The sequence below is a fragment of the Narcine bancroftii genome, chromosome 1 (assembly GCF_036971445.1).
Source record: "Narcine bancroftii isolate sNarBan1 chromosome 1, sNarBan1.hap1, whole genome shotgun sequence".
Lineage (NCBI taxonomy): Eukaryota > Metazoa > Chordata > Chondrichthyes > Torpediniformes > Narcinidae > Narcine > Narcine bancroftii.
The window spans coordinates 297,489,327-297,515,343 of NC_091469.1; the positions used below are offsets into that span (position 1 = coordinate 297,489,327).

At 41.6% G+C, this 26,017-nt stretch overlaps 1 protein-coding gene across 1 annotated transcript in view; it reads left to right on the forward strand.

Annotated features, from left to right (window-relative positions):
- The window catches only part of ano3 (anoctamin 3), a 344,977-nt gene that overhangs the window by 216,285 nt on the left and 102,675 nt on the right, over window positions 1-26,017 (forward strand). Inside the window, exon 12 of the mRNA XM_069905103.1 lies at window positions 2,381-2,477. Coding sequence (XP_069761204.1) covers window positions 2,381-2,477 — 97 coding nt within the window. The remainder of the gene's footprint in view (window positions 1-2,380; window positions 2,478-26,017) is intronic.

Sequence of the window (26,017 nt, forward strand, 5' to 3'; positions counted from 1 at the left end):
AAGGAATTGCCTGAATAGTTTCTTTGGCATTTAGGTTTATGGCATCAGATATCATTATGGGTACAGAAGGCAAAGTAGGTGAATCAGCAACGTTAGGAGCATTTTCCGTCTTTAGCAATCAAGTTACTTGTATGATTGCTAGAAGGCCCTTTTCTAATTTCTGTGATGTTTCAGTAACACCTGGTTGAGCGTCGACCTTCACTTGAAATTATCTCCAAGGGTTTTGAAGTAATCCAAGGGTTTAGCTTTCTTCAGTTTCAGCTGAATTGACCTCGTGCTTTTGTTTGAAAATGTATTCGGACATATCAAGCACATGGATTTTGCAGAGATGCAATGAAACCATATGATAAGTATTCTACCGAATACTGCTGGCATTTCCTTTTTTGCCAAGGAGCTCGTGGGTAAAATTATTTTTTATGGTAACAACCATTGACTATTACAAAACAAAAGCACTTTAAGTTGGCTTAAGTTTTGTGAAAAATAATAAACGATACATGCCTTCTTCAATAGAATCTAGCAGAAGGAGACACACCTGTCACGAAAACTTGAAGCAAAACGGCGCAAGAACTATGGAACAAAATCCTTTGGCCTGCAAGCAGTAGAACAAAAGAGCAAAACTACGTGGAAGGCAATTCATAGTCAAACCTGGTTTCGTCAGTCAAACACAATCATGTCAAACAGAGAAGGCTCTGAAAGCAATGTTAAATTTCTGGATTTATCTAATTTATTCTAGGCTGTCTCCGAATGCCTCCAACCTTGGGAAAAAAAATTGCCTTGCGAAGTCCTTTCCTTCCCTAAAAATGTTTAATCTATTCAATTCCCATGTCCTCCCTTATTAAGGATTTCAATCCATATCCCCCCCCCCCCCCTTAAATATGCTGTGACCTCCAGGGAGGCAATATGGCCCCCGTTGAGAGTGGCTGATTTAGAGCACATCATTTTCTTTTTCTATGCGGTGAATCTTTGAGTTGTTTAAATTAATGGTGATTAGTAAAGAAATACACTTAAAAAAGCAAAGTCATTGATGTGGTTTGTCATGTGCCGCGCATTGAATTTACATATAATTAACAGCAACATTTATAATTGTTGTCTCAAGGATTCCTGATGCTCCATGTTTGAACCACATTCTGCATATCAAGGTTCACACTGGAACTGACATTGCTTATCATTTTGGGGGTATCTTGTAAAGGTTGAGGACAGGACATTTTTAAGAAGTCTCTAATATATTTTAATGGCTTTTATATAAAATATTGAAGGCCTGGTAGGTCTCTTTCACACACATGCATTTGCAATAAGGATTGGAAGCACGGAGGCTTCCGTCAATGTCAAGCTTAGCTATATTAAACTTTGGTTAATTCACACTTGGATTAAGGGCCAGTGCCCCCATTCTAGGAAGGACGTGTAGGCTTTGGAGAGGGCACTGAAGAGATTTACCAGGATAACTGCTTGGTTTAGAGGCTGAGCTATGGGGAGAGGTTGGACAAACTTGTTTTTATACGTGTTTTTTTTTCCAAGTGCCAGAGGCTGAGGGAGTTTATAAATGATGGGAGGCATAGATTTGGGGGGGGGGGGGGGGGAGACAGAATCATATACTCAAGGACGTTTAAAATGGTGGGGGGGGGTCAAGGATGTTTAAAATGGTGGGGGGGGTTGGTTAGGGGTAAGTTTATTTTTACACAGAGTTATAGGAACCAGGAATGGAGTAGTTGGGTAAGCGGATATCAGCATTTAGGAAGCGCCCCACACACATCCTCCAGGAAGTTAGAGACACCCACCCCTCTCCAAACCTGATACTGAGGGTCTCTTTTATGACTATGTCAAATTGACTTAAAAGCCAACACTTTTCCATGAGATCCATCTGATATTGACCCTCACTCATCCAGAGATTTCTTTTAAGTTTTTCATGCTTGCTGCTATAAAATGTGAGTGTATGATGAAGGATGTCAGGTCACCTTTATTTATCGTTCATCCCATGTTCTCACGGTAAAGACAAGATTGTGTTTCTCCAGGACCACGGAACATATTTACATAACTACAAGTTAGAATAAAAGTTAAATACATTAAAATAACAGTCCATGGTACCCAATCCACAAATGCTTTGGGAGTTCAGGAGTCTGATGGCTTGGGGGAGAAAGTTGTTGCCCAATTAGGTAGGGCCCAAGTGTTGCAGTACCCCCTACCAGATGGTCGAAGGGAGGACCGTTTACATGAGGGGTGTGTGGAGCCCTTCACAAGGTTTACTGCCTTTCGCCGGCATCGAATGTGGTAGATGTCCTTCATATGCAGGAAATAAACAAGGATGGAATAAAGAGATGGGGAATGTTGAAAATCAACACATTGGGTATCAAGTGATATCCTGCTGTTTATCTTCATTTCTCAGCAAAGAGATCTGTGAAGCCAATGAAACTCTAATGTGTCCAAAGTGTGAGCGTAACTGTTCTTATTGGATACTGAGTGAAAGCTGTGTCTACGCAAAGGTAACAAATTTATGTTCTAATTTACTTTATTCTTGTGTTAACTGAATTGTAAGGAAAATGATATCTGGCATATCAAAATATAAAAATACCTCTCTGATAAATTCCAGCAGCATATATTTAGCTTGATAAGAGAATTATGGCTTGGGAAACTAAATTTTGTTGATGAAACTAACCGCTAGATTGCCCACAATATGTTTCTTCCTTATAACTTATGTGAATGACGTGCAATTCCAGTATAAAATTATGTTTCATGTAATATTTCTCTTTTATTTGTCAATATACCAGGTGCATTATGTGATTATAGAAAGCATTATGGAAATTAATGTGACATAGATATAATATAAAAATATGCCTTTCTTACATTATTACACTGTAGGAGCAATACGAGTCTGATCCAAAGCCATTTATAACTAAAATTGAGCAGATCATGGTCTCTCCAGTGCTCTCTCCAATTGATTAGCCTTCACAAGCTTTGAATAAATTGTGTTTTTTTTTTAATCGATTTAAATGAAATTTTTCCTCGTTGGTCCTGCTGGTTTTTATGAGCCAGGAAACTTGCATCAATTTTGTCAAACCCTTTTATAATGTTGAAGACCTCTGTCCAGTCACACTTCACCTTTAGAGGAAAGGGAGCCATTCTGTAGAATTTTGCTGAATGGATTGTGGTTTAGAAATCCTCTTGCATTGCATTTTATCTAATATCCCCTTAGAATTTCTATTACAAGGAGACCAAAACAGTTTATACACTAATGTTTACCAGGGAGCCCGGACAGATGAAATTCTTGCTTTTCTTTCTATCCTTATGGAAACTAATTTAAATTCTTTCTTTGTATTCTTGCTCTTTTGATAACTTGTATAGCTACTTCTACTACTTTCTGTATCTCTAATTCCCATGATCCACATATAAGTTGTTATTTTGCCTATTAAAAGGTAACACGGCGCAATTGTCCTACGTCGGGTTTGGAGGCCAGTCGTTGGGAGAGGTGAAATTGTCCCTTAGCAAAATTTAAACAGAAATGCAGAATTTCCGAGCAGGGGTACAAGTCTGTGAAAAACATTAAAGGATTTTAAAATACATCACTACTCAACTGTTGCCAAAGTTGAATTGTTAAGGAGGTAAGAATGGCCAAGCACGCAGGCTGAAAAGCTGGGGCCAACTCTATTGTGATCACTTGCCCTGGTGCATTTCAGCAGTAGGTATCCATGCAGCAGATTGCTTGACTGCTGGCCAAGATACTCCAGATTCTTCCCTTCCAGTGTTGGCAAGTGACTGTATTCACATCTGCTGGTGTGATATACAGCTATTCTTCTGACAGCTTCTTTTGTAATCTAGAAAATAAGGATCCGATAGAAGTGATTTGAAGAAAGAATGAAATATCATCAGTGATGTGCTGGGTATCTTACCGTTATTACACAAATCATGTGGGATCTTATTTCTTCTACTGTGCTTCAGAATTGTTTGGCTAGTTATAAAGAACTGTAAGATTATGTAAATATCAATCTTTATTTTCAATGCTTCTTCCCAGCTCTCCTTTCCTCGTTATAAAATCTATGATATCTGCAAAATTGCTGAAGGAAAATAGCCAAAAGATTACTGAAAGCCATATGCCCTTAGGGGGGTACATCATGAAATGTTGACTGCCCCAGAAAATTGTGGGATGCTGGGGACGAAATTACCGGCAGAGATATTTTTTATCATAGTCAGCCATGAGTGTGGTACAAGAAAATTGAATTGTCCCTATGTGGTGCACTGTTAGCCAGAATCAGACACACATAAAAAAATAAAGACTGTACAATGACTTTAATCCACAAAGACTTCCACAGAGCCAGGTTGGCTATGGCTGCAGCAACTCTGAGTGAGGCCTCAGGTGGCTGGCACAGGCTTATATCCCGGAGGGTGATTGATACCTGACCGGGTGGGGCTTGATCCATTCAGGCCGACTGATTGATAGCCAGCCAGGGATTGTCCTGTCACCTTACACTCCTGCAGGAACAGAGGTTGCCCCCTGCAGTAGGCCAGTGGTGTACCACCACAGCCTAATGTTGTACCTTTGTTATAGAAAGGTAGCAAGAAAAAGCCTGGGGAACTATCAACTGGTGAACCTAACATCAATGGTATGTAAGTTATTGGAAGGGATTCCAAAAGATCAGATCTGCTAACTTAGCGAAAGGCCAGAACTGATTAGGGAGAATCAGCATTGCTTTGTGTGAGCCTCACAAATTTGATTGAGATAGTTGAAGAGATGACCAAAATGCTACACCTTCACCCAGCACTCATCCCGCACCACAATTCGGGAACCCAAACTGTCCTTCCAAGTGAAGCAACACTTCTCTTGTGAATCTGTAGGGGTCATCTATTGCATCAGGTGCTCCCATTACGGCATCTCTACTTTGGAGAGACTGGACGCAGTCTGGGAGGTCACTTTGTTGAGCTCCTTCACTCTATCCGCTACCATAGCGAGGATCTCCCAAAGGCCACCCATGTCAATTTCTCGCCCCATTCCCATGTCTCTCCATGGTCTCATGCACTGCCAGACTTGAGACCACCCATAAATTGGAGGAACAGTTCCTCAATATTCTGTCTGGGCAGCCTCCAACCAGTTTGGCATTAACATCGATTTATCTGGTTTCCACTGCCCCTGCCATCCCATCTCTCCCCTCCCCCCCCCCTTGCCATCTCTCCTTTCCTCCAATCTGCACTCACAGAGCCTCCCCCAAAATTCTCACCTTTCCTCTCCTGCCCTCCTATCTATGTCCAGCTATTTTGGGTGTTGGGCCATACTCCTCACCCTGCTCTTTTTTGCCCTCTCAGCCTACCACCTTTTTGTTTAGACAACTGCTTGCTCTTTGTCCATACTTTGACAAGGGCCTCAGGCCTGAAACATCAATTATATATCTTCACCTTCTTTGGGTGTTGCGTGGCCTGCTGAGTTCCTCAAGCGTTCTTGTGTTTTTACAACAATCACAGCGTCTTCAAACTTTAGTGTTTCATTCTGACCAAGAAGATTGATGAGGGCAACGAAGTAGTGTACAGAAGCTTTAGCAGGGCCTTTGACTGGTCCAGAAGGTTAAATCACATGAGATGCTACGTAAGGTAGCTGGTGTAGTACAAAACCTGTGTAATACTGAGAGGCAAAGTTAGGGAGGGATGTTTATCAGATAGGAGGCCTGTGACACATGGTGTAGTGCAGGGATCAGTGCTGTGTCCGACATTGTTCATCAATGATGTGAATAAAAATGCAGGTCGCTTGCTTGGTAAGTTTGTGGAGGATTTTGAAATTGATGGTGCAGTGCACAATGAGGAAAGAGATTGCAAGGAGAGCTCAATCAAGTGAAGCATTTGACCGATGAATAGCAGATGAGTTTAATTCAGTGTGAGCTGTTGCATTTTGCTAATTCGAATCAGGGAAATACTTGCACAGTAAACATTAAGGGCCTGAGAAGTATGGTGGAAGAGAGATATTTTTGGATACTGCTATCCCTGAATGGGGTGATGTAGGTTGACAGGGTAGTGAAGATGTTTGAAATGCTTGCCTTGATCAGTCAGTGCACTGAGTTTTAAGAGTCAGAACACATGTTGCAGCTGAACAAGGCATTGGTCAGGCCATATTTGGAATATTGTGTGCAGTTCTGCTTACCTTTGCTATTCAACGTACTATATGTCATTAAATAGGAAAGGGTACAAAAAAGATTCCCAAGGATGTTACCAGGACTGAGTACCTTGTTATCACAAAAGGCAGGATAGGCTAGGACTGTTTCTTCCTGGAGTGAGGAGGCTGAGGACAAACTTTTCAAGTAGTACAAAATCACCAGGGTCTTGGATAAGGCAAATGGTCATTATTTTTACCCAGAGGAGACTTTTAGAGGACGTAGGTTTAGATGAATTAAAAGCTATCTGAAGATCAACTCTTTTACAGAGATGATGATGTGTATTTGAAGCAAGCAGCCAGAGGAAATGGTGGACATGTGTACAGCTACAACATTTAAAATACATTTAGACAGCTGTATGGATAGGTCAGCTCTATAAAATCCTAGTTTGTCCAGTTCTGGTCGCTTCATTACAGGAAGGATGTGGAAGCTATGGAGACGGTGCAGAGGAGATATTTACCAGGATTTGCCTGGACTGGAGAATGTCTTTTGAGCCAAGCTTAACAGAGCTTGGGCTTTTCTCTTTGGAGTGAAGAAAGATGAGAGGGGACTTGATAGAAGTCTACAAGAATATGACAGCCAGAACATTTTTCCCTTGGCGAGAATAACAAAAACCAGAGGACATCTGTCCAAGGTAAGGGGAAGAAAGTTTAGGGGAGATGTGAAGGCTAGGATTTATTTACACAGAAAGTAATTGCTGCTGGGAATGCATTTCCAGGGAAGGTGGTGAAGATTGGTACAATAAGGACAATTGAAAGACTGTTAGACAGACATGGATGCAGTACAAATAAAGGGTAAGGGTGAGAGGTAGGGAAGGTTTAGTTTGTTGAGTAGGTTTATACAGGTTGGTACAACGTCGAGGGCCAAAGGGGGTGTACTTTGCTGTAATATTCTATGTTTAAGAGATATAGGACAAACACATGCAAATAGCATCAGCTTAATGGGCCATTTATTTGCAAGTTTTCATTTTGTGACTTCTTCCCTGCACATTATGAAAATGGGATTTGTGCCTGCTCTGGACTAAAGTGCTTTGTATTTAACAAGAAACAAATGGCAAAGGAAGCATTGAGCCCACTAAATCCATGCTGATCCTTGAAAAATCTCATCAGTTCCTTTCCAAACTTATTTTGTTTTCATTTTCTGATATTAACCTGCCAGCACATCCTTGGAACATGGAAACACCCAGGGGAAAATCCACATGCTCATAGGAGTAACATGTAAACAATACCAAGGTCAGGATTGAACCTGCATTCCTGGAGCAGTGAGGCATTTGGGCTACCTGCTACACTAGCAAGCTGCCCACCATGTTGTTGAAGGTTTAATTTGTGGGGAAGTAACCCAATATATCCTCTCTATTAAGTCTTGGAAGTAGGTTCATAACAGATCTTAAGATTTCAGTAAGTGGAATTCCATTGTTAATACCAGGTGATATTGCTTCATATTTCTCTACAAACATGTAATTTAATTTCCCACATGACTGATTTAATAAAGCACAATCAAAGCATTAATTCAGAATACAGGCACTAGTTGATTTACGACCATAATTTGAATTGAAGGATTGGTCATATCTTGGAGTGGATGTATGTTGGAATTATGTACATTTGTTAAAAAACATATAAAATTTACGTGGTTTATGTTGTTTTTGACAAACTATAACAGGGATACAGGGCATGTAAGAGCCAAAATGTGCACACTTACCTTGTTAATCAGCATCCTGGGGTCTGTAGGCTGGGCGTGGCCACCTTGGTTCCTGTACGAATGCCAAGTCTTCGGTTGGTGCATGCTCGGTGGGTTGTGTATTGGAGTTCAGTTGACGCATCTGTGAGAGTTAAGTCCCCTAACAATTTTTAATTTGCACCCTTAATTCTTGCGCATGCGCCAACCAAACTCCAGTATGTGAACTGTGCTTGAGCCAACCGAAGACTCAGGCAAGCACACAGGAATCAAAATAATTACGCCCAGCCTACAGACCCCAGGATGCTGACTAACAAGGTAAGAGCGCACATTTTGGCTCTTGCATGCCCTGTATCCCTGTTAACAAATTTTCAGTCATATGTGTGGATGGACGTAAGCCACATAGGTCAAAAGTCAGGGAATGTCTCTTTTTTCATTGAGGTACAGAGACATTCATTTATTTTCCTGGGAAATCAAATGCCATTAGAACAGTGATTTGTGTGTTGTGAGGTTGTATATTTTATTGCCTATGTATTCACGTTATTTAATAACTGAAGATCACTTTGGGTTTTGAGAACTCTTGACATGGTTTATGTGCTGTGAACTTTGTTGGTTTATGTGATTGTAATGTAGTGGCTTTTAAACACATTGCTCAAATAAGCTATGCTATCTTTAGAGTCAATTTAATCTGTACCTCCAACGTGCCCTGGAAGGCTAAATTTTGGCTGAGCAAACCTGAACACAATTAAAGATAGGAACTACGTTTAAAAATTGGCCCTTTTCTTCTGCTCCAGAATTCAACAAGATTTTCCTGCTTAGTACTGAACTAGCTTTATATGATTTGATCTGAATATACCCAATATTTTAAATTTAGACATACATACAGCCCTTTCATCCCACAAACCCAATTACACCCAATTTATGTACAACTCCCAGTATGTTTTGAAGGGTGGGGGGAAACCGCAGCACCCAGAGGAAACTCATGCAGACATGGGGAGACCATACAAACTTCTTACAGATAGCACGGGATTTGAACACTGGTCCTTGTTGCTCGCGCTGTAACAGCACTAACAGTGACGCTCAAATATTATCAGTATCTGTCTCGAATCTACTTAGTGACTGAAGGTTTGTGGCCATTGGGTCGAGAATTCCAAATATTCATCATCTTCTGGATAAAGAAATTTCTCATCATCCCTGCCCTCAATGGGTGACCCGTTGCTTGTTGACTGTGCTCCTGGCCCAAATTATCCAGCACAGGCAAAGATCTAAACTTTAGAATTTTATTCTCCAGTAAGATTATCTTTAATTCTTCTTAACCGCAAACCTAGCCTGGTTCATCTCTCCTGGTGAGATAAAAAGAAAATAGTTTGGCAAATGTTTGTGCCATCCTGAGTTGCGAGTGTCTCTTTACTTGAAGAAGGAACTAGACTCATTGACAGCTGAGGTCTCACAAGGTCCCATGTAGCTGCACTCAAATCCTCTTAAAATAAAGTCCAACACATTGTTTACCTTTCTCATTGCTTTATTGTAGTTGTGCACTAAGTTTTAGTTACTCATATTACAAGGACACCTTGGTCCATCTGAACATCTTTATCTCTGTTTATTCTCTTCCCAGTTTTCCAACCACAGTTCTAGATTTACAAAATATACATTTATTTTGTAAGTTTGCAATTCATTTTCTCATGCTTCATATGGTTGACGAAACATACAGTAGGTTCTATCATACAACTTTTAAAATCAGCTGAATATTCAACTGAGGGGGAGGAGGGGAGTATTCCTGTCAGGTTACACTGGGACATTAAGATTTTGCTTCCTGAACACTTTTGGGTGAATTTTATGGATTCACAAAAAACACCTTAAAACTTTCTCGTCACTTACCTTTTTTTTTAGATACAACCTATTTTTTGGTGATTTCTTCATAGTTTAAGTCGACTTCAAGGAGTGCCACATGTCATTGAAAAATCATTTTCTGCATCGGCACTTGAACGTCTTCCCTGCTGATCTTGGCGCAGTCAGTGACGAACATGGAGAAACGTTTCTCCTGGACAGTGTGACCCTGGAAAAGCGGTATCAGCGCAAATGTATCCATCAATGCTGGCCGACTATTGTTGGACGCTGACACAAAAGGCATCAGATGCTGAGTACAAATGAAAATCAGTGGCAAAATATTTTTAGGTCATTAGAACTAACACAATGGGTCAGCATCATTATGCAACTAAACGTGGTAAATTCAATTCAAATTAATTTAATGTTTCTCCTACTTCTTAAGGGATATACCAAATCTGAAATGATCTTTTTGTTCAGCTTGGAGTTGTCTATCATAATCCCCTTTTTTTTTGTCAGGAAGCAAACCTTTTGAAAAAAATTGCTGTCCAGTGTAATTCCTTGAATCAGGAGGAGATTACCTGTGAGGCTGAACCTCAAGTTATTTTATTATGCTCTTTATCTGTTGGCTGTGGCTGCTATAGGATATTAATTCTTCTGCTGAGAAGTAAAAATTAATTTCTCTGTTACAATTTTGAAGCCATCACTAAAAAGCAAGAATAATATTTTCCATTGATTGAACTTTAGAATTAAAAGAGTCCACATTGATTTTGCAAATTGGATTATATCATTACAACCTTGCTCACACTTTCCTTCATTCTACATCCAGCTGAGAATGCAATTAACATTGCCATTATTTATTACCACTCAGCTTTGTTTTAAACATTATTTATGATTGAATCTCTGAATTTTGTTGTGAATTAAGGATCTGTGGATAATGAACAGACAGATGTGTCAAGATAATGAATATGTATGAGATGTACCGGAAGTCACATGGTATGAGAGAGAGATAAGAACACAAGCAGGAGAACAAAGGAAACGGGAGAATAAAGACACTAAGAAGTTTACCTGATAAACTTGTGTTTAATGTTTCATTAACTTCACATTTCGGGCCACAAATGTGACATTGGCGACGAGGATGAAAGAAGCTTGAAGAAAATTAAAGACTAAACAAGATTACAGCGGTTTACAGACAACTTCAAGGTGATAAGAATTTTCTCTGTGACTCAGTACTTTTGGGGCTGGAATATTTCCTCATGGCTGGTGCAAACAATGACTTTCTAACACATAGTGGAATTGCTCATTTTGACCCAACGGGTGATGCAAGTACTGTAACTGTGAAGTGGAAGGCATGGCTGGAAGAATTTGAATCCTATGCCGACAGTCGTGGCCTATTTCTAGATACCGGTACAGTTGAACAAAAAGTGCAGAGAAGGGCGTTACTTCTTTTCACCGCAGGACCCTCAGTTCGGGAAACATTTAAAACACTTTTGAATACTGGAAGAAAGGATGAGTACCAGAAAGCGGTAGATGCATTAAATGCACACTATGTAGTGACACCGAATGCTACATTTCAACGCCATTTGTTTTGGAGAACGAGACAAGAAAATGGCCAGACAATTGCTCAGTACGTGACTAGACTACGCCAGCTAGCTGTTGGATGCAATTACATGCCAGCTGATTTGGACAACCAATTATTTGATCAAGTCGTACAGCACTGCAGATCAGATAAACTCAGAAGACGTCTACTGGAAAGAGGGAGTGAGTTGGAACTCACCGATGCTTTAGCTATTGCTGCTGCATTAGACGCTGTTGAAGGACAATTTCATACCATGACCCTGAAAGACAACTCAAGCCAGCAAATTAAGAGGCTCTCACATCGCCATAATCAGCCAAGATATACGTCAACACATGACATGGAGTGTTATCAATGTGGAAACCGAGGTCACTTTGGAAAAGACCCATATTGCCCGGCCAAAGGCAAAGTTTGCAGAAAGTGTGGAGGTAAGGACCACTTTGCAAAGAAGTGCAAAAGCAAGTCCAATGCAGACCAGAAGAGGAAGAGTACAACTTCCAAAGGCAAAGCCTGGGGGAAAGGAAAGTATCCTGGAAAGAAAGATACCATTCGCCAGATAGACGGTGACGATGATGATACCCAGGAGGAACAGAGTTGTTACCAATTTACGTTGAATGAAGTACGTCATGAGAAGGTCCCAGTGATCATTGGTGGAGTGACAGTTCAGGTCATTGTAGACTCAGGCAGTGACAGTAATGTGATTGATCGACATTTATGGGAGAAGTTGAAAAGGAAAAAGATCATCTGTACCTCAAAGAAGTGTTCCAAGAAACTGTATCCATACACAGCAACCAAGCCATTGCAGACCATTGGATGTTTTACTGCAACTGTTGAAGCTGGAGATAAGTACACCGAAGCAGAGTTTATGGTCATAGAAGAGAAGGGAGAACCATTGCTGAGTAGAAGCACAGCGCAAGACCTGGCAATACTTCATATTGGAGCTTGTGTCAATTCAATTCAGTCATACGAGGAAATGAAGCAAGAATTCCCCGCAGTCTTCCAAGGAGTAGGAAAGCTGAAAGGTCGACAATTGAAGCTAGCGGTACACGAAACGGTCAAACCCAAGGCACAACCAATGCGCCGAACTCCGTTTGGACTTCGTGGGAAAGTCGAAGCCAAAATTAAAGAATTGATCGAACAAGACATTATTGAACCAGTAGAACATTCGACACAATGGGTCAGTCCCGTAGTAATTGTGCCCAAACCAAAGGGTGACATAAGACTATGTGTTGACATGAGAATGGCCAATGAAGCTATAACTAGAGAACGACATCCTATACCAACAGTGGAGGAAATACTTCAAGAACTAACTACCAGTAAGATATTCTCAAAAATTGATCTGAAATGGGGCTATCATCAATTAGAGCTGGATCCGGGTTCCCGAGATGTAACTACATTTGTGACTCACTGTGGATTGTATCGTTACAAGAGACTATCATTTGGAATTAATGCAGCTTCGGAGATCTACCAGTATGAAATCCATCGAGTGATTCAAGGCATTCCTGGAGTTGCCAACATTTCTGACGACATCATAGTCCATGCACCAACGAAGGAAGAGCATGATAAACGGTTGAGGCGTGTACTATCTAGACTACAGGAGGCAGGCCTTACCGTGAATGGAAAGAAGTGCCAGTTTGGTGTGTCAGAAATGGACTTCATGGGACACAGACTTACACAGAAAGGACTAAACCCTGCAGAGGCCAAGGTGAAAGCTATTGAAGAGGCACGTGCACCTCAGAACGCAACAGAGGTGAGGAGTTTCCTGGGATTGGTTAATTTTTGTGCAAAGTTCATTCCTAATTTCGCTACAGTGGCAGAACCACTAAGGAAACTAACCAGGAAAGGTGTACCATTTCATTGTGGATCTGAGCAGAAGAAAGCGTTCACAGCACTGAAGCAAAGCCTGACAGATGCAAAAACTCTTGGATATTACGATCCGGCGGCATCAACCAAAGTCATAGCTGATGCCAGCCCGGTTGGTTTAGGAGCCGTGTTGGTCCAGATGCATGATGGAGGACCAAGAATCATTGCCTATGCAAGCAGATCATTATCAGATGTGGAAAGAAGATACTCTCAGACAGAGAAAGAAGCACTCGGACTTGTATGGGCCTGTGAGAGGTTCCATGCATATTTATACGGCATTGAATTTGAACTCATCACAGATCATAAGCCATTAGAGGTGATCTATGGACCTAGATCCAAACCATGTGTCAGAATAGAGAGATGGGTACTGTTAGGTCTGCTTTGTTCATGAATGAGTGAGACAAACACCAGGCTGAGTCGAAATCAGGGTTCTTTGTTCTTTATTACCGGATTGTAACACTTGCGACTAACAAAGTTAGTCGGAGAATGCATTCTGCCGTTATCAGCAAAATGGTGATTTTTTATACCCTTGGATACATGCTTAGAACATCATCATATCATTACTTGTCCAATGACTAAAACTGTTGCTATCCTTTCCCTGCTAGCTTCCTGCCTCTCAATCCATCAATGTCTCTCTTATCTTGTAAGTACAAGGATGCATTTACATCTTGTTACAGCCCTGTACATTCCCATCTCATGATGTTTTACCTAACAGGAGTACAAGGACACCTCCCCTTCTTGTTACTGCCCTGTACAGGGTAACTCCCTACACATTCCCATCTCATGATGTTTTACCTTACAATCCCTCCTTTGTCCTCTTTAGAGGACAATCTCGCCCTGACTATGCTACCACCGCGTTACATTAGTTCGCCTATTATTGCCAAGCTCTATACGGGTTCTGTTCACAGGGTAGTTCGGCTGGTGGGCGAGGGCTCCCCCAACCCTCCTTTGCATACACCCCCCATCCGTCACCCCGATCCCATTGCCCGTTTACAAGTTTCATCCCATTTGCCCCCAAGCAAAAAACTAGCTAACCCCCCGTACATTAGTAAATTCCCAAGTTAACATATGGTCTACAATCTAATTCATAATACTTGTTCTACAATCTGATTAATAATGTTTGTGTTACAATCAATGTTATAATATTTAGGTTACAAGCAAGGTTAAAATTATATGTGTAACAATCTAATTCACAATCCCTCCTTTCCATCACATTCCCCTTCAGACTCCAGATCGATCTCAGCAACTTTCTCCGCCTCCTGTAATGTGAGATAGTCTTGCTCCACAGCCTGCACAGCTTGATATTTCGGAGGCAGTTCATCACGGTCAGCAAAGGCTTTCTCTATGGTCCTCGTGACCAGCGTTCGAATGCATGGAATACAACAACAGCCACAAGTGATAAAAATTGATACAGAAATGAACAAACCCAGCAAAAGTTGTCCTAACAATGTGCTCCATCTCCCAAACACTCCCTGTAACCAGGATAAAACAGGATTGGAGACTCCAGACTGGGCTTTTAATTCTTTCGCCAATGCCCTAAGTTTCGTTAACCCCTTAGTGAGTGATCCATCTGGCCCTGTGTTATTAGAGATAGAAGTGCAGCATAGATCTCCAAACATAGCACACACTCCACCTTTCTCTGCCAGGACCATATCAATCGCTATCCTATTCTGAAGTGTCATAAGGGAAGTTTCTGACAGTTGTTGATGTATTGCCTCAACAACGTCCCTGGTCAAATTTGCAAGGCGCTGGACATTATAGTGAATAAGGTTGATCCTATTAACATTCTTATTTACAGTGATGGGAAATATTGCACTAAAAACAGGAAAGCTTTCAAACCCAGCTGCAATCTCATCGGCTAATTTAAATTCGTCCGGAATATTCCGGGCTTGGCCAATGGCATCAATCCATACCCCATCAGGGTTCCTTCCTCCCGGCCCCAAGAGTCCAACACTCCTCCTTTTTCTCCACAGCCAACTCTCTGTGTGGCACAATTCTAGGGAATCCTCGTCTCCCTCCTGCCTTTTGACAATCAGCACTGGCGCATTAAGGGTTACTAGAGCACACCGACCATCCCAGTTAGCGGGGAGCCAGTTGTACAGCACTCTTCCTCCACAAAACTCATCTGTGTAGTCATTCAATCTGCTACAAGTCTCCTTAGTTTCAGATTCATTTTTTTGTTATGGGACCTCAAAATCATCCCCTGTATATGTTCATGATAACCAGTAACCTGTTTGGCTGCCCTGTCAGGCACCCATGTGGCGTTTTCCCTGCTAATAGTAGGTCGTCTACATACTGAATCAGTGTAACATCTTCCGGGAGCTTTAATTTCATTAGGATTTCGCTAAGGGCCTGATTGAACAGTCCTGGACTGTCCTTATAACCCTGAGGTAATCTAGTGTATGTGTACCGATGTGCTTGGTAAGTGAAAGTTAACCAGTCTTGCCATTCCTCAGCTAAATTCAAGCAGAAGAATGCGTTTGCCAGATCAATGACAGTATAGTATTCGTGCTCCGGACTCAGAGCCCTAAGTGCTACATATGGGTCTGGGACTGGTCTCCCGATGGTCTTGGTAGCCAAGTTAATCTCCCGGAGGTCGTGTACCATCCTCCAGTCTTTTCTACCCGGTTTGGGAACAGGCATGATGGGCGTGTTCCACATACTGTCAGGTGCCGCCCTTAAAACCCCTGACTCCATTAACCCTTCTATCGTTCCTTTAATACCCTCCTCCTGACTGGGCGACAAGCGGTATTGTTTTCTCCATATTGGTTTCTGCCCGGGGTTGGCCAATTCTAGAAATACCTCTCCTTTTATTACTCCCACATCATAGGGCCCCGTTGTCCATATATGTGGACTCAGATTAGAAAGATATTTGTCTGAGTCTCTGTGATCAATATTTTCTCCTTCTATGGCTCGGTCTCTTTCTGCTTTCTCATTCACTACCTGGTCCCATGCTTCAATATTCAGTCTGACAAATTTTCCTCCCTCCGGGGTGGAATATCCCGGGATTTCTGTCTGCCTGTATTCACACCCTATCGCTTCCTTTACCATCGGACCCAGCTGTCGAGCGTGATGATCTTTGGCAATACCCAAGGTCACATGAGGCACACTTTCCACTCCTAAGCAGAACCACTCCATTGTTCTTCTGTCATGACAACCATAGCAGCTATTCCCTCCTTACCTACAAAGATAAATGGACAATGTATCGTTTCTGTCTTCCCTTCTTTTAGAGAGTCCCACCTCACCTCATATTCCTGGTCCGCGTGGATGGTGTAGTTTAATGTAACATGCATAGGATCTAGTGGATAATTGTAATCCCCATACCGAGGAATACTGGCCCTCCACTCAAAAAACTGTTTAATCAGCCCTGGGCCTGGTTCATCATACAGTAGCCGACTCCAGAAAATACTAACCTCCACAGAGTCTTCTGAAGCGTTAGTTGGGGTCATTACTATAAACTGTCCTCCCCTTCTTATTGTATCCCCTGGGTATGTTAACCGAAGGCCCTTCTCAGAACATTGTATGGTTATTCCTAGTTTGGTAAGAATGTCCCTTGCTAATAAATTAATGGGGCAACTTGGCACAACCAGGACAGGCGTTTTAACCCTTTGTCGTCCAAATGTCATGTCGATGTTATCTGTATAGGGCTGTGTTTCCCTTATCCCGGAGAATCCTATTGTAGATAATGTTTTGCCCGAAAATGTGCTCCCTGGGGGTTTTTTAATCACTGTCGTAACTGCTGCCCCTGTGTCAACCATAAATTCAATTTTTTCTCCATTTACCGTCCCCCAAATTTTTGGTGGCTCCCAGGGAGGCGTGATTTTTGATTCTCCTGGGCACCTTCAATAATCAAATTCAGCACCTTCCTCAATATAGTCATTACACTGAGGTGCCTGGACTTGTTGATCACTCTGCCACCCCCCGATTCTCTGGGGCCCATCAATGTGTCCACCCCTACCCCTTACTTGTCCTCTTAAGTTTCCTCCTCTTCCCCGATAGCCTCTCATAGAGGGTAATCTTTTTCCCCTTGCTCTCCCAGCCTCCGGACAGTTCCGCTGGTAGTGTCCAGGATTTTGGCAGTACCAGCATACTGCATGTTCCCCTCTATACATTGTACCTAGCTGTCTTTCCCAACCATTTCTTACTTGGGGTCCCGGATTTATCACTGGCCCCATGACCTGTGGGACTATCTGTTGGGCCGCTAATTTAACCCCTATATGTTCTATGGCTCTCACCAATTTATCGGTTGTTTTGTCCACCTCCTTCTGGGACGCACTTTCTGACTTAGCATGCTCTGATTGATGATGTCGTTTGATTGCATGTGTCAGGTGTCTTTTCCACAAATCCTCTGACATTGTCTCTAATCCCACAATGTCCCTTAATTTTGCTTGAACCGTAGCAGGTAGTCCGTTTATTATCCCATTACGAAAGTGAGCCCTTCCTAAGGGGCTGTGGTCGGGTCTTTCTCCAGTCCCTGTTTCCCATAAGTCCCATGCTCGAGTGAAATACTCGTGTGCAGTCTCTCCTTCCTTTAGTTGAAGGGTTACCAAGGCATCCAAACTATAGGGTGTAGGAAATGTTTCTCTAAGTGCTTCCCAAAATTTATTCCAAAGTGGGTTAAATTCTATTTCATCCCCCAATTTACTGCTTCTTACAATTTTCTCTATTTGCTTCAGGGCCCCTTCTGCCTTTAATTTTATCATGATAGTTCTGACATCTGCGAGTGCTAATTGTTCTTGGCAGGTTTCTCGCTCAAAACAAGAAATCCATGGACTAGCCCCATTACTCAACGGAGGTAGTTTTTTCATTAAACTCTCTAAGTCCATTCGTGACCAGGGTACATATTTTTGAGTTCCCCGTCCCGTGATCAGTAATGGGCATTGATATCTCAATTTTGGGGATTTCTGCTCCTTCTTTACTCTTGGCATGCATTTATTTATCCCACCTTGTTCTGACTCTTCTTCGTCACTGTCACTGTCCCTATCAGCTTCCAATGTCTCAGGGTCAAAGGTATATTGGTCACGTTCATCTCTAAGATAATCTTTTCGGCCATAGTTTAGTTGTTTCACATCTTTCTCTTTTGTTCTAACTATGTCCAGGTAGGCATGTCTATTTTTCTCCCTCCCGAGTCTTTTCCTTTTACTTTCCTCCCATGGTGGATCGTATCTCGTTTCCTCATCTGTACTACACTTTTCGTCCTTTACTCCTATTACCATTCCTTCAGCTTTAATTTCTCCTGACAGTGTTGTAGTTATCTTTTCCACTTCCTTCAATACACCTACCATTAATTCTTTTTGATCCTCACTGATCTGCCCCAGCACATTAATATCTCTGTTTAAGTTTTTTTTCTATCTTATTTATTCCCAATCTCCCATTCACCTCCTGAGTTGTCCTTTATCCCTTGTCGGACAACCACATCTCCCCTCTCCATTTGGATTTGCGAATCCACTCGCAAGCGTCAACTGATTTTGCAGTGACCGCTATTTCCCCCCACCCCGCCTCCCCCAGAAAAGATTTCACTTTTCATATGTCACAAAGGTCACTCTTTTAATTCCCTCCTTATTCTCTCTATTCCATTACCTTCCCTTATTAATTCTTGTCTATACTATCTATATTTTCCTCTAAGTACAGATACATTCACGTATGCTCCTTGTCTCTATTCACTCTTATACCTCTTTACCCGCATACATATCAATCGTGATCATTTTTACTCTCATTACCCGTCTTCATCCCTCAGTCTATTTTTGTCTTTACCCACATACATATCAATTGTGATCATCTTAACTCTCATTACCCGTCTTCCTCCCTCAGTCTATTTTTGTAATTGTTCTGCAAATTTTCGTGCTTCTTCTGGATCCGAGAATAGTCTGTTTTGTTGTCCTGGAATAAATATTTTCAATACCGCTGGATGCTTTAGTATGAATTTATACCCTTTCTTCCATAAAATCGCCTTTGCTGTATTGAACTCTTTTCTCTTCTTTAGGAGTTCAAAACTTATATCTGGATAAATGAAGATTTTTTGCCCTTTATACTCCAGTGGTTTGTTGCCCTCTCTTACTTTTTCCATTGTCTTCTCCAGTACCTTTTCTCTTGTAGTATATCTTAGGAATTTTACTACAATCGATCTTGGTTTTTGTTGTGGTTGTGGTTTAGAGGCCAATACTCTATGTGCCCTTTCTATTTCCAATTCTTGCTGTAGTTCTGGACATCCTAGGGTCTTAGGGATCCACTCTTTTATAAACTCCCTCATATTCTTGCCTTCTTCATCTTCCTTAAGGCCCACTATCTTTATGTTATTTCTTCTGTTATGGTTTTCCATTGTATCTATTTTTTGAGCTAGTAGTTCTTGTGTCTCTTTAGTTTTTTTATTAGATTTCTCCAATTTCTTTTTTAAGTCTTCTACCTCCATTTCTGCTGCTACTGCCCGCTCTTCCATCTTGTCCATTTTCTTTCCCATTTCTGTTAAGGTCATCTCCATTTTATTTATTTTCTCTTCTGTGTTGTTTATTCTTTTTCTTAAATCCTTAAATTCCTGTGTTTGCCATTCTTTAAATGATTCCATGTATCCTCTAATAAGAGCAAGTATATCCTTTACCTTGCCTCTCTTTTCTTCTTCTATTTCACCATACTCTTCCTCTTCTTCTTCCTCTGGGTTGGCCATCTGTTGTTTCTTTGTTGCCCTTTCCTCCTCTTCTATCTTGTTTCTGTTGTCTTCTGTGGTCTCTTCTTGCTGCAGGTGTTCTGCAGCTGTCGTTGCCGGCTGTGGAGATCGACTCCCCAGCTGGTCCCCCCTCCCGTCGGTGTGTTTTTTTTCATTCGCATCGCGCATGCGCGAAACTTCGCGCATGCGCGGTTGCGCACTTTTGCTCGGCTCTGCGAGCCATTTTTGTAGTCCATTATTTACCGACCTGAGGGAGCGGGTTTCTCTCTCCGCAGCGGGCCTCTTCGGACAGGTAAGGCCTTCACCTTTTTCCTCCTTTGTCTTCTCTTCCTCTCTTCTTACCGTTGCTTTCGACTTTTCTTTTTTTGTCGCCATCTTCTTTCCACCTTTATACTCACTTTTCTGTAACTTTTATTTCTGTGCCTTTGTGTTTTCTCTCGTTTTTCCCGACTTTTCTGGAGAGGGCTGGAGTTCACCGTCCGGCCACTACTCCATCGCGTGACTCCTCCTCTGTTTAAGTTTTTAATGTTATCCTGAACCTTTTTCATGTTCCATTTCTGTATCTCTAACTCCTTTTCTATTTTCTTGGACTCCAGGGGGGTCTCCACATCTATTACTCCCCCTTCTATTTTTATTAAAGGGGCCTGTACCTCGTCTGATGTGTCCCTATTCCCGAGGCTCTTGTCACACCCCAGTGTCTCAATATCTGGATATAAGGGACGTGACTCCAGGATCCCATCTGGGGTGCCAGGGGCACCTTGTGACTCCACATATGCATAGGGCGGGGGTCTACAAGCTATTTCTACAGGGGCCATAATAGGTGGGTTATCAGGGAGACCAAATTCTTCGAATATAGCTAGGACATCGCGGTACTGCATCTCCTTGTCTCTCACCCTCTTTTTTGCTGACTCGCGATTAAAGATTTTGTTTTCTGTGTCCCGTTTTGTTTAATTGTATAAGACTCACTTATAAATGATTTATTGTCAGAGTACATACATGACATCACATACATCCAGAGACTATGAGAGAGAGAGAGAGAGAGAGAGAGAGAGAGAGAGCATAGCGAGAGAAAGAGATAGAGAGGCAGATACACAGAGCACAAGAGATAGAGAGAGAAAATGCCTTGCACTGGCCCCACTGGGAGAAAAGTCTTCAGATTAACACTTTCGTTTCAAAGGTTTTAAAAGGTTCTCATCCTGTGATCACTGGTCTGGATCAGATTGGGTCTCCCACCACTGGGAACTATCACTCCTTCCTTCCCTCCCACCTCGAGTGAGCTACACGTCAGCCCACAATGTCTGCCCTGATCCCGCAATGGTGGGGGTGCGGGAAAAAGGGAGGGAGAGAGGATAAAACAGGATCCCATTTGATGCGGAGCTGGAATTGTGGGCACAAAATTAAAACCAAATTGTATTTCTCTGCCCTGCCCAACCTGGGGATTTCAGGGCAGCACCGCCACAGATTGGGATTGGGAGGGGGAGTGGGTGAGAGAGGAGGGGGGGGGGGAGAAGAGAGAGAGAGAGAGAGAAGAGAGAGGGGGGAGGGTGAAAGGAGGGAGGGAGAGAGCAAACCCGGACACTTCGTGGCTGGAAACTGGAAACAGGCACTTTTCCTTTCCCTTCTGTTTTGTTTCTTCCAGCTTATCTAAGCCTCTACGTTTTAAAATTTTTTTCCCTCACCTGTCAGGAACATCTCAGTGCCCCCGGGTAACCAACCCCTCTTCCTCCAGCGGTCTACACATTTTCGGAGCATTTTTTGTTTTTCCAATGCCGCATTACTGGTATTTCGCTCCTCTAATTCCTGATTAATTTCCTTAATAACTTGGTCAAAAGTCTTAGCAGGCAACTGTACAGCCATAGCTGCGGGACCGCTTTCTAATGTCTGTTTTAATTTAGGTTTTTGTCCGTTTAGGGGATCTATGTCAACGAAAATTGCTTTTAAAAATGTCTCCTTGCAAGCTGGATGACTAATATCTTTTAAAGGAACAGTCTCTAAGTCTTGTCCTCCAATTGACTTCAGACTGTCCTGTATACTCTGATTGCTCGTTTTCCACTCTCTGTTTTCCCAAAGGGGTCTGAAAGTTAAATTACAACTAGAAAACCAAATATTTGGGCTATACTTTTGTCCTGTTTCCCTGTACCAATCTATGAATTTACGTAACTTTATCTCCTTGGTGATGTTGGGAATACCCTCATTTAACTTATCAAAAGTATTTCGAATAAACTGGGTGTCTCTTAGGAGTTTGTCAACTTTTTCATTAATATCTCCTACCTGATCCGGACACAGCTGTCGCAGCCTTCTGTCGTCGTTCTTGTTCACCAGGCAGGCGTCCCTGAGTACTTTTTTTGTTGTCTCAAGGTCTCTAGTGTCTGCTGTGGTATTCAACCACGGCGAATTGGGGAAATAAATTCTTAACTTCTCAAGTGTACAGACATTATCATACCTACCGGACATTTATAAGTCAGTCTCTCAGATACAATTGAGGCCAATAAGCCTGAACCTTTGTTTTCTTTCAAAGCCCAACCTTCACGTGGGAGATTTCTCCTCTTAATAACCAGTTTAGGGCAGAAAACTCAGGTCCTCAATTGTTTATAGACCACCTTCTCACTCTATTGGACTTTGCAACGACACAATAAAGACTTTTAAACTCTAGTAGTTTCTTGCGAAGCACTTAATAAATGTCATTCAAACACCTTAAGGACTTTTATCTTGTCTGTAATCACTTACGTGTTACAATCCTGGCATGCGACCTTCAATTGTGGTCGTCTAATTTGTCCGATCTCCAGTTCTTACTGACAATCATAAAGATTTTAAAAAAAAAAAGAGAATTTTGTTAAAACAGGCTTCTCTGGACCTTTTAATCAGCCGGCTGAGATGATTGTCAGAAAAAACAGAAACCGTCGTCCAGTGTTCACTCACCCATCACGTCGGGGTCACCAAATTGTTAGGTCTGCTTTGTTCATGAATGAGTGAGACAAACACCAGGCTGAGTCGAAATCAGGGTTCTTTGTTCTTTATTACCGGATTGTAACACTTGCGACTAACAAAGTTAGTCGGAGAATGCATTCTGCCGTTATCAGCAAAATGGTGATTTTTTATACCCTTGGATACATGCTTAGAACATCATCATATCATTACTTGTCCAATGACTAAAACTGTTGCTATCCTTTCCCTGCTAGCTTCCTGCCTCTCAATCCATCAATGTCTCTCTTATCTTGTAAGTACAAGGATGCATTTACATCTTGTTACAGCCCTGTACATTCCCATCTCATGATGTTTTACCTAACAGGAGTACAAGGACACCTCCCCTTCTTGTTACTGCCCTGTACAGGGTAACTCCCTACACATTCCCATCTCATGATGTTTTACCTTACAGTACTCAGACTACAACCCTACAAATATAAAGTAATCCACATTGCAGGGAAAGCAAACATTGCTGATCCGCTGTCCAGATTAGTGAAGGATGGAGGTCCACAATCCAAGTCAGAATTGGGAACAGAAACAGAGAGCTTTGTACGCTTCGTAGCTATTCAGGCGACACTGAAAGCTGTGACTACGAAGGAAGTCGAGAGAGAATCCGAACGTGATCCAGAACTCAGGGAAGTAAGAGAATGCATACAGAGTGGACAATGGGACAAGTGTACTCACAAGGCTTACATTCCCATTAGAGACGAACTTTGTTGCATCGGACAGTGTGTATTAAGAGGTTGCAGATTGGTGATACCACAAAGATTGAGACCGAAGATCGTATCCTTAGCGCATGAAGGACACCTAGGCATTGTTGGTACCAAGCAAAACCTCAGAACCAAGGTAAGGTGGCCAAGTTGTGATAAAGACGCAGAGAAATTTGTTAAAACTTGTCACGGATGTCAAATCACAAGTAGGAGTAATCCGCCAGAACCGATCCGGAGTACGCAACTTCCGACAGGACCATGGATCGACGTAGCTGTTGATTTTCTTGGACCTTTACCGACGGGTGAATCAATTATGGTAGTGATAGATTACTACAGCAGATACTATGAGTACGTGGTGTTGAAGTCCACAACCATTGAAAAAACAATACAAGCATTAGCAGAGATATTCGCAAGATATGGATTACCTGTTACATTATACTCTGACAATGGTCCACAATTCATTTCAGAGACATTTGCGGAATACATGAGGACCACAGGTATCCACCATCATAAAGTAACTCCGAAATGGCCGCAAGCCAATGGAGAAGTAGAGAGACAAAATCAGTCCATTGAAAAACAATTGAGGATTGCACACGCAGTCGGACAAAATTGGCGAGAAGCATTGCTATCTTATGTGACTGTCTATCGAGCAATGCCTCATGCAGAAGCATTTTTTGGGAGAAAAATCCTCACAAAAATGCCAGAAATAAAGGAAATCTGAGACGACCAGGAGATGAGGGACCACGATGCTGAAAAGAAAGGTGCAGCAAAATTGTACACAGATTCAAAACGTGGAGCCAAGTACTCAGACATCATGCCAGGAGATAATGTTTTAGTGAGGCATGAAACTGGTGGTATGCTAGACACACCTTATTACCATCAACCCTATACTGTCGTATCCAGAAGTGGCAGTATGGTGACAGTCAAGTCTCCGACTGGAGTCCTGTATAAGAGAAATGTATTAGGTGTAAAAAGGTACCAGTCCAGAGATACATCGAGCAAAGGGGTTGAAAGGCCAATATGAGATGCTGAAACTGAGAGACCTGATGATGTTCCAGAGGCAGTTACCAGCACTCCCGATGAAGTGACTAGAGCGCCAGAAACACCCGAAGCCGTGGCGAGCAGTATTTCCGACGCTGAGTGTGAACAACCGAGAAGCGACGACAATATCGCAGGCAGGCTGAAACGAAACCGGAAAGTGCCCAAACGATACGAAGACTTTGTGCCATAGTTTTAATAAGAACTTTGGGACAGTATTTAATCTTTTATCATAAAGTGCATGTATGAGTGCTGTAGGAAGTACATTTTATGTAGTTGAGTTATAGTATTACCATTAGTTACGATGTTTGTATGTTTTCGAGGAATATTGGTAATTGAAGGTAAAGTTTATTCCTGATTAAAGGAGGGATGTCATGATAATGAATATGTATGAGATGTACCGGAAGTCACGTGGTATGAGAGAGAGATAAGAACACAAGCAGGAGAACAAAGGAAACGGGAGAATAAAGACACTAAGAAGTTTACCTGATAAACTTGTGTTTAATGTTTCATTAACTTCACATTTCGGTCCACAAATGTGACAAGATGGAATTGGATCTGCTTTGTACAAGTCTAAGTTACAAAAGTGTAGATTTTTTGCCTTGAAGCCATTGTTTACTTCACTTGGCTCTCTGGATGTGTACTTGAGTATGTGTTTGATAAACTTTTCTGGTACTAATTTAAGTGGCTTTGCTCATGGACTTGTAATTGTTGGTAGAAATGCTTATAAGTCTGCCAACTCTAAAGTAATTTGTAGCATTTCATCAATCAGCATTTATTTTCTCCTTGTCCAAGTGAAAACTCAAACTTTCCCATTAGGGCCAAACCAGCAGCAGTATTTCTTTGTGAACTTAAGATCATAGCCAAGAATATCATGGTGCTTTTTGAAATATTAATTTATAACAGTATTTTCATTCATAAAAATGTATAAAGATTTATAAATTGGAGATGTTAAATGTTTCTAGAGAACCTTTCTGAAGCAGTGAATAACTTTATTTTATGTAATATTGAATTCCTGATTTTAAATTTGATCATATGTGCCAACAATGTGTCCTCAAAAACATCATAAATGATGCAATATTTCGAGAAATGGAATTTCAATTGTACATCGTGGGCATCCTTCCACATTTTCTGAATTCAATTCTAATTATTTGCAATGATGTAAGAAAATGTAATTATTACCAGCACAATATTCACAAAAAACTTTTTTCCCTGAAAATTTATCACCCAAGTTGTGTGCTTTTCACATTGAGTCTAATGGCAGTGGATCAGTAGATTTTATTTTTTAATATTAGTGCAAGCATAAAAAATGGAATCTGTCAATCAAAAGACACTCCAAGGCCAGAAATACTTCCCAAATTATATAGTCTTGCATAAACTGCAATTAAATTAAATGCATCTATATTTTACAATATCTGTAAAATAAGATATTGTGAGTCATTTAATGAATGTCTACTACTGCTAATGTTGGAAATTTGGATGCCAATAGAATCAGCAAGTTGTGATTATCCATGTCCTCACTTCCAAGAAGGCTGAATGTAGGCTTGGGAGCGCTAACTCATAAAGCATTCTCTTTTTCCGT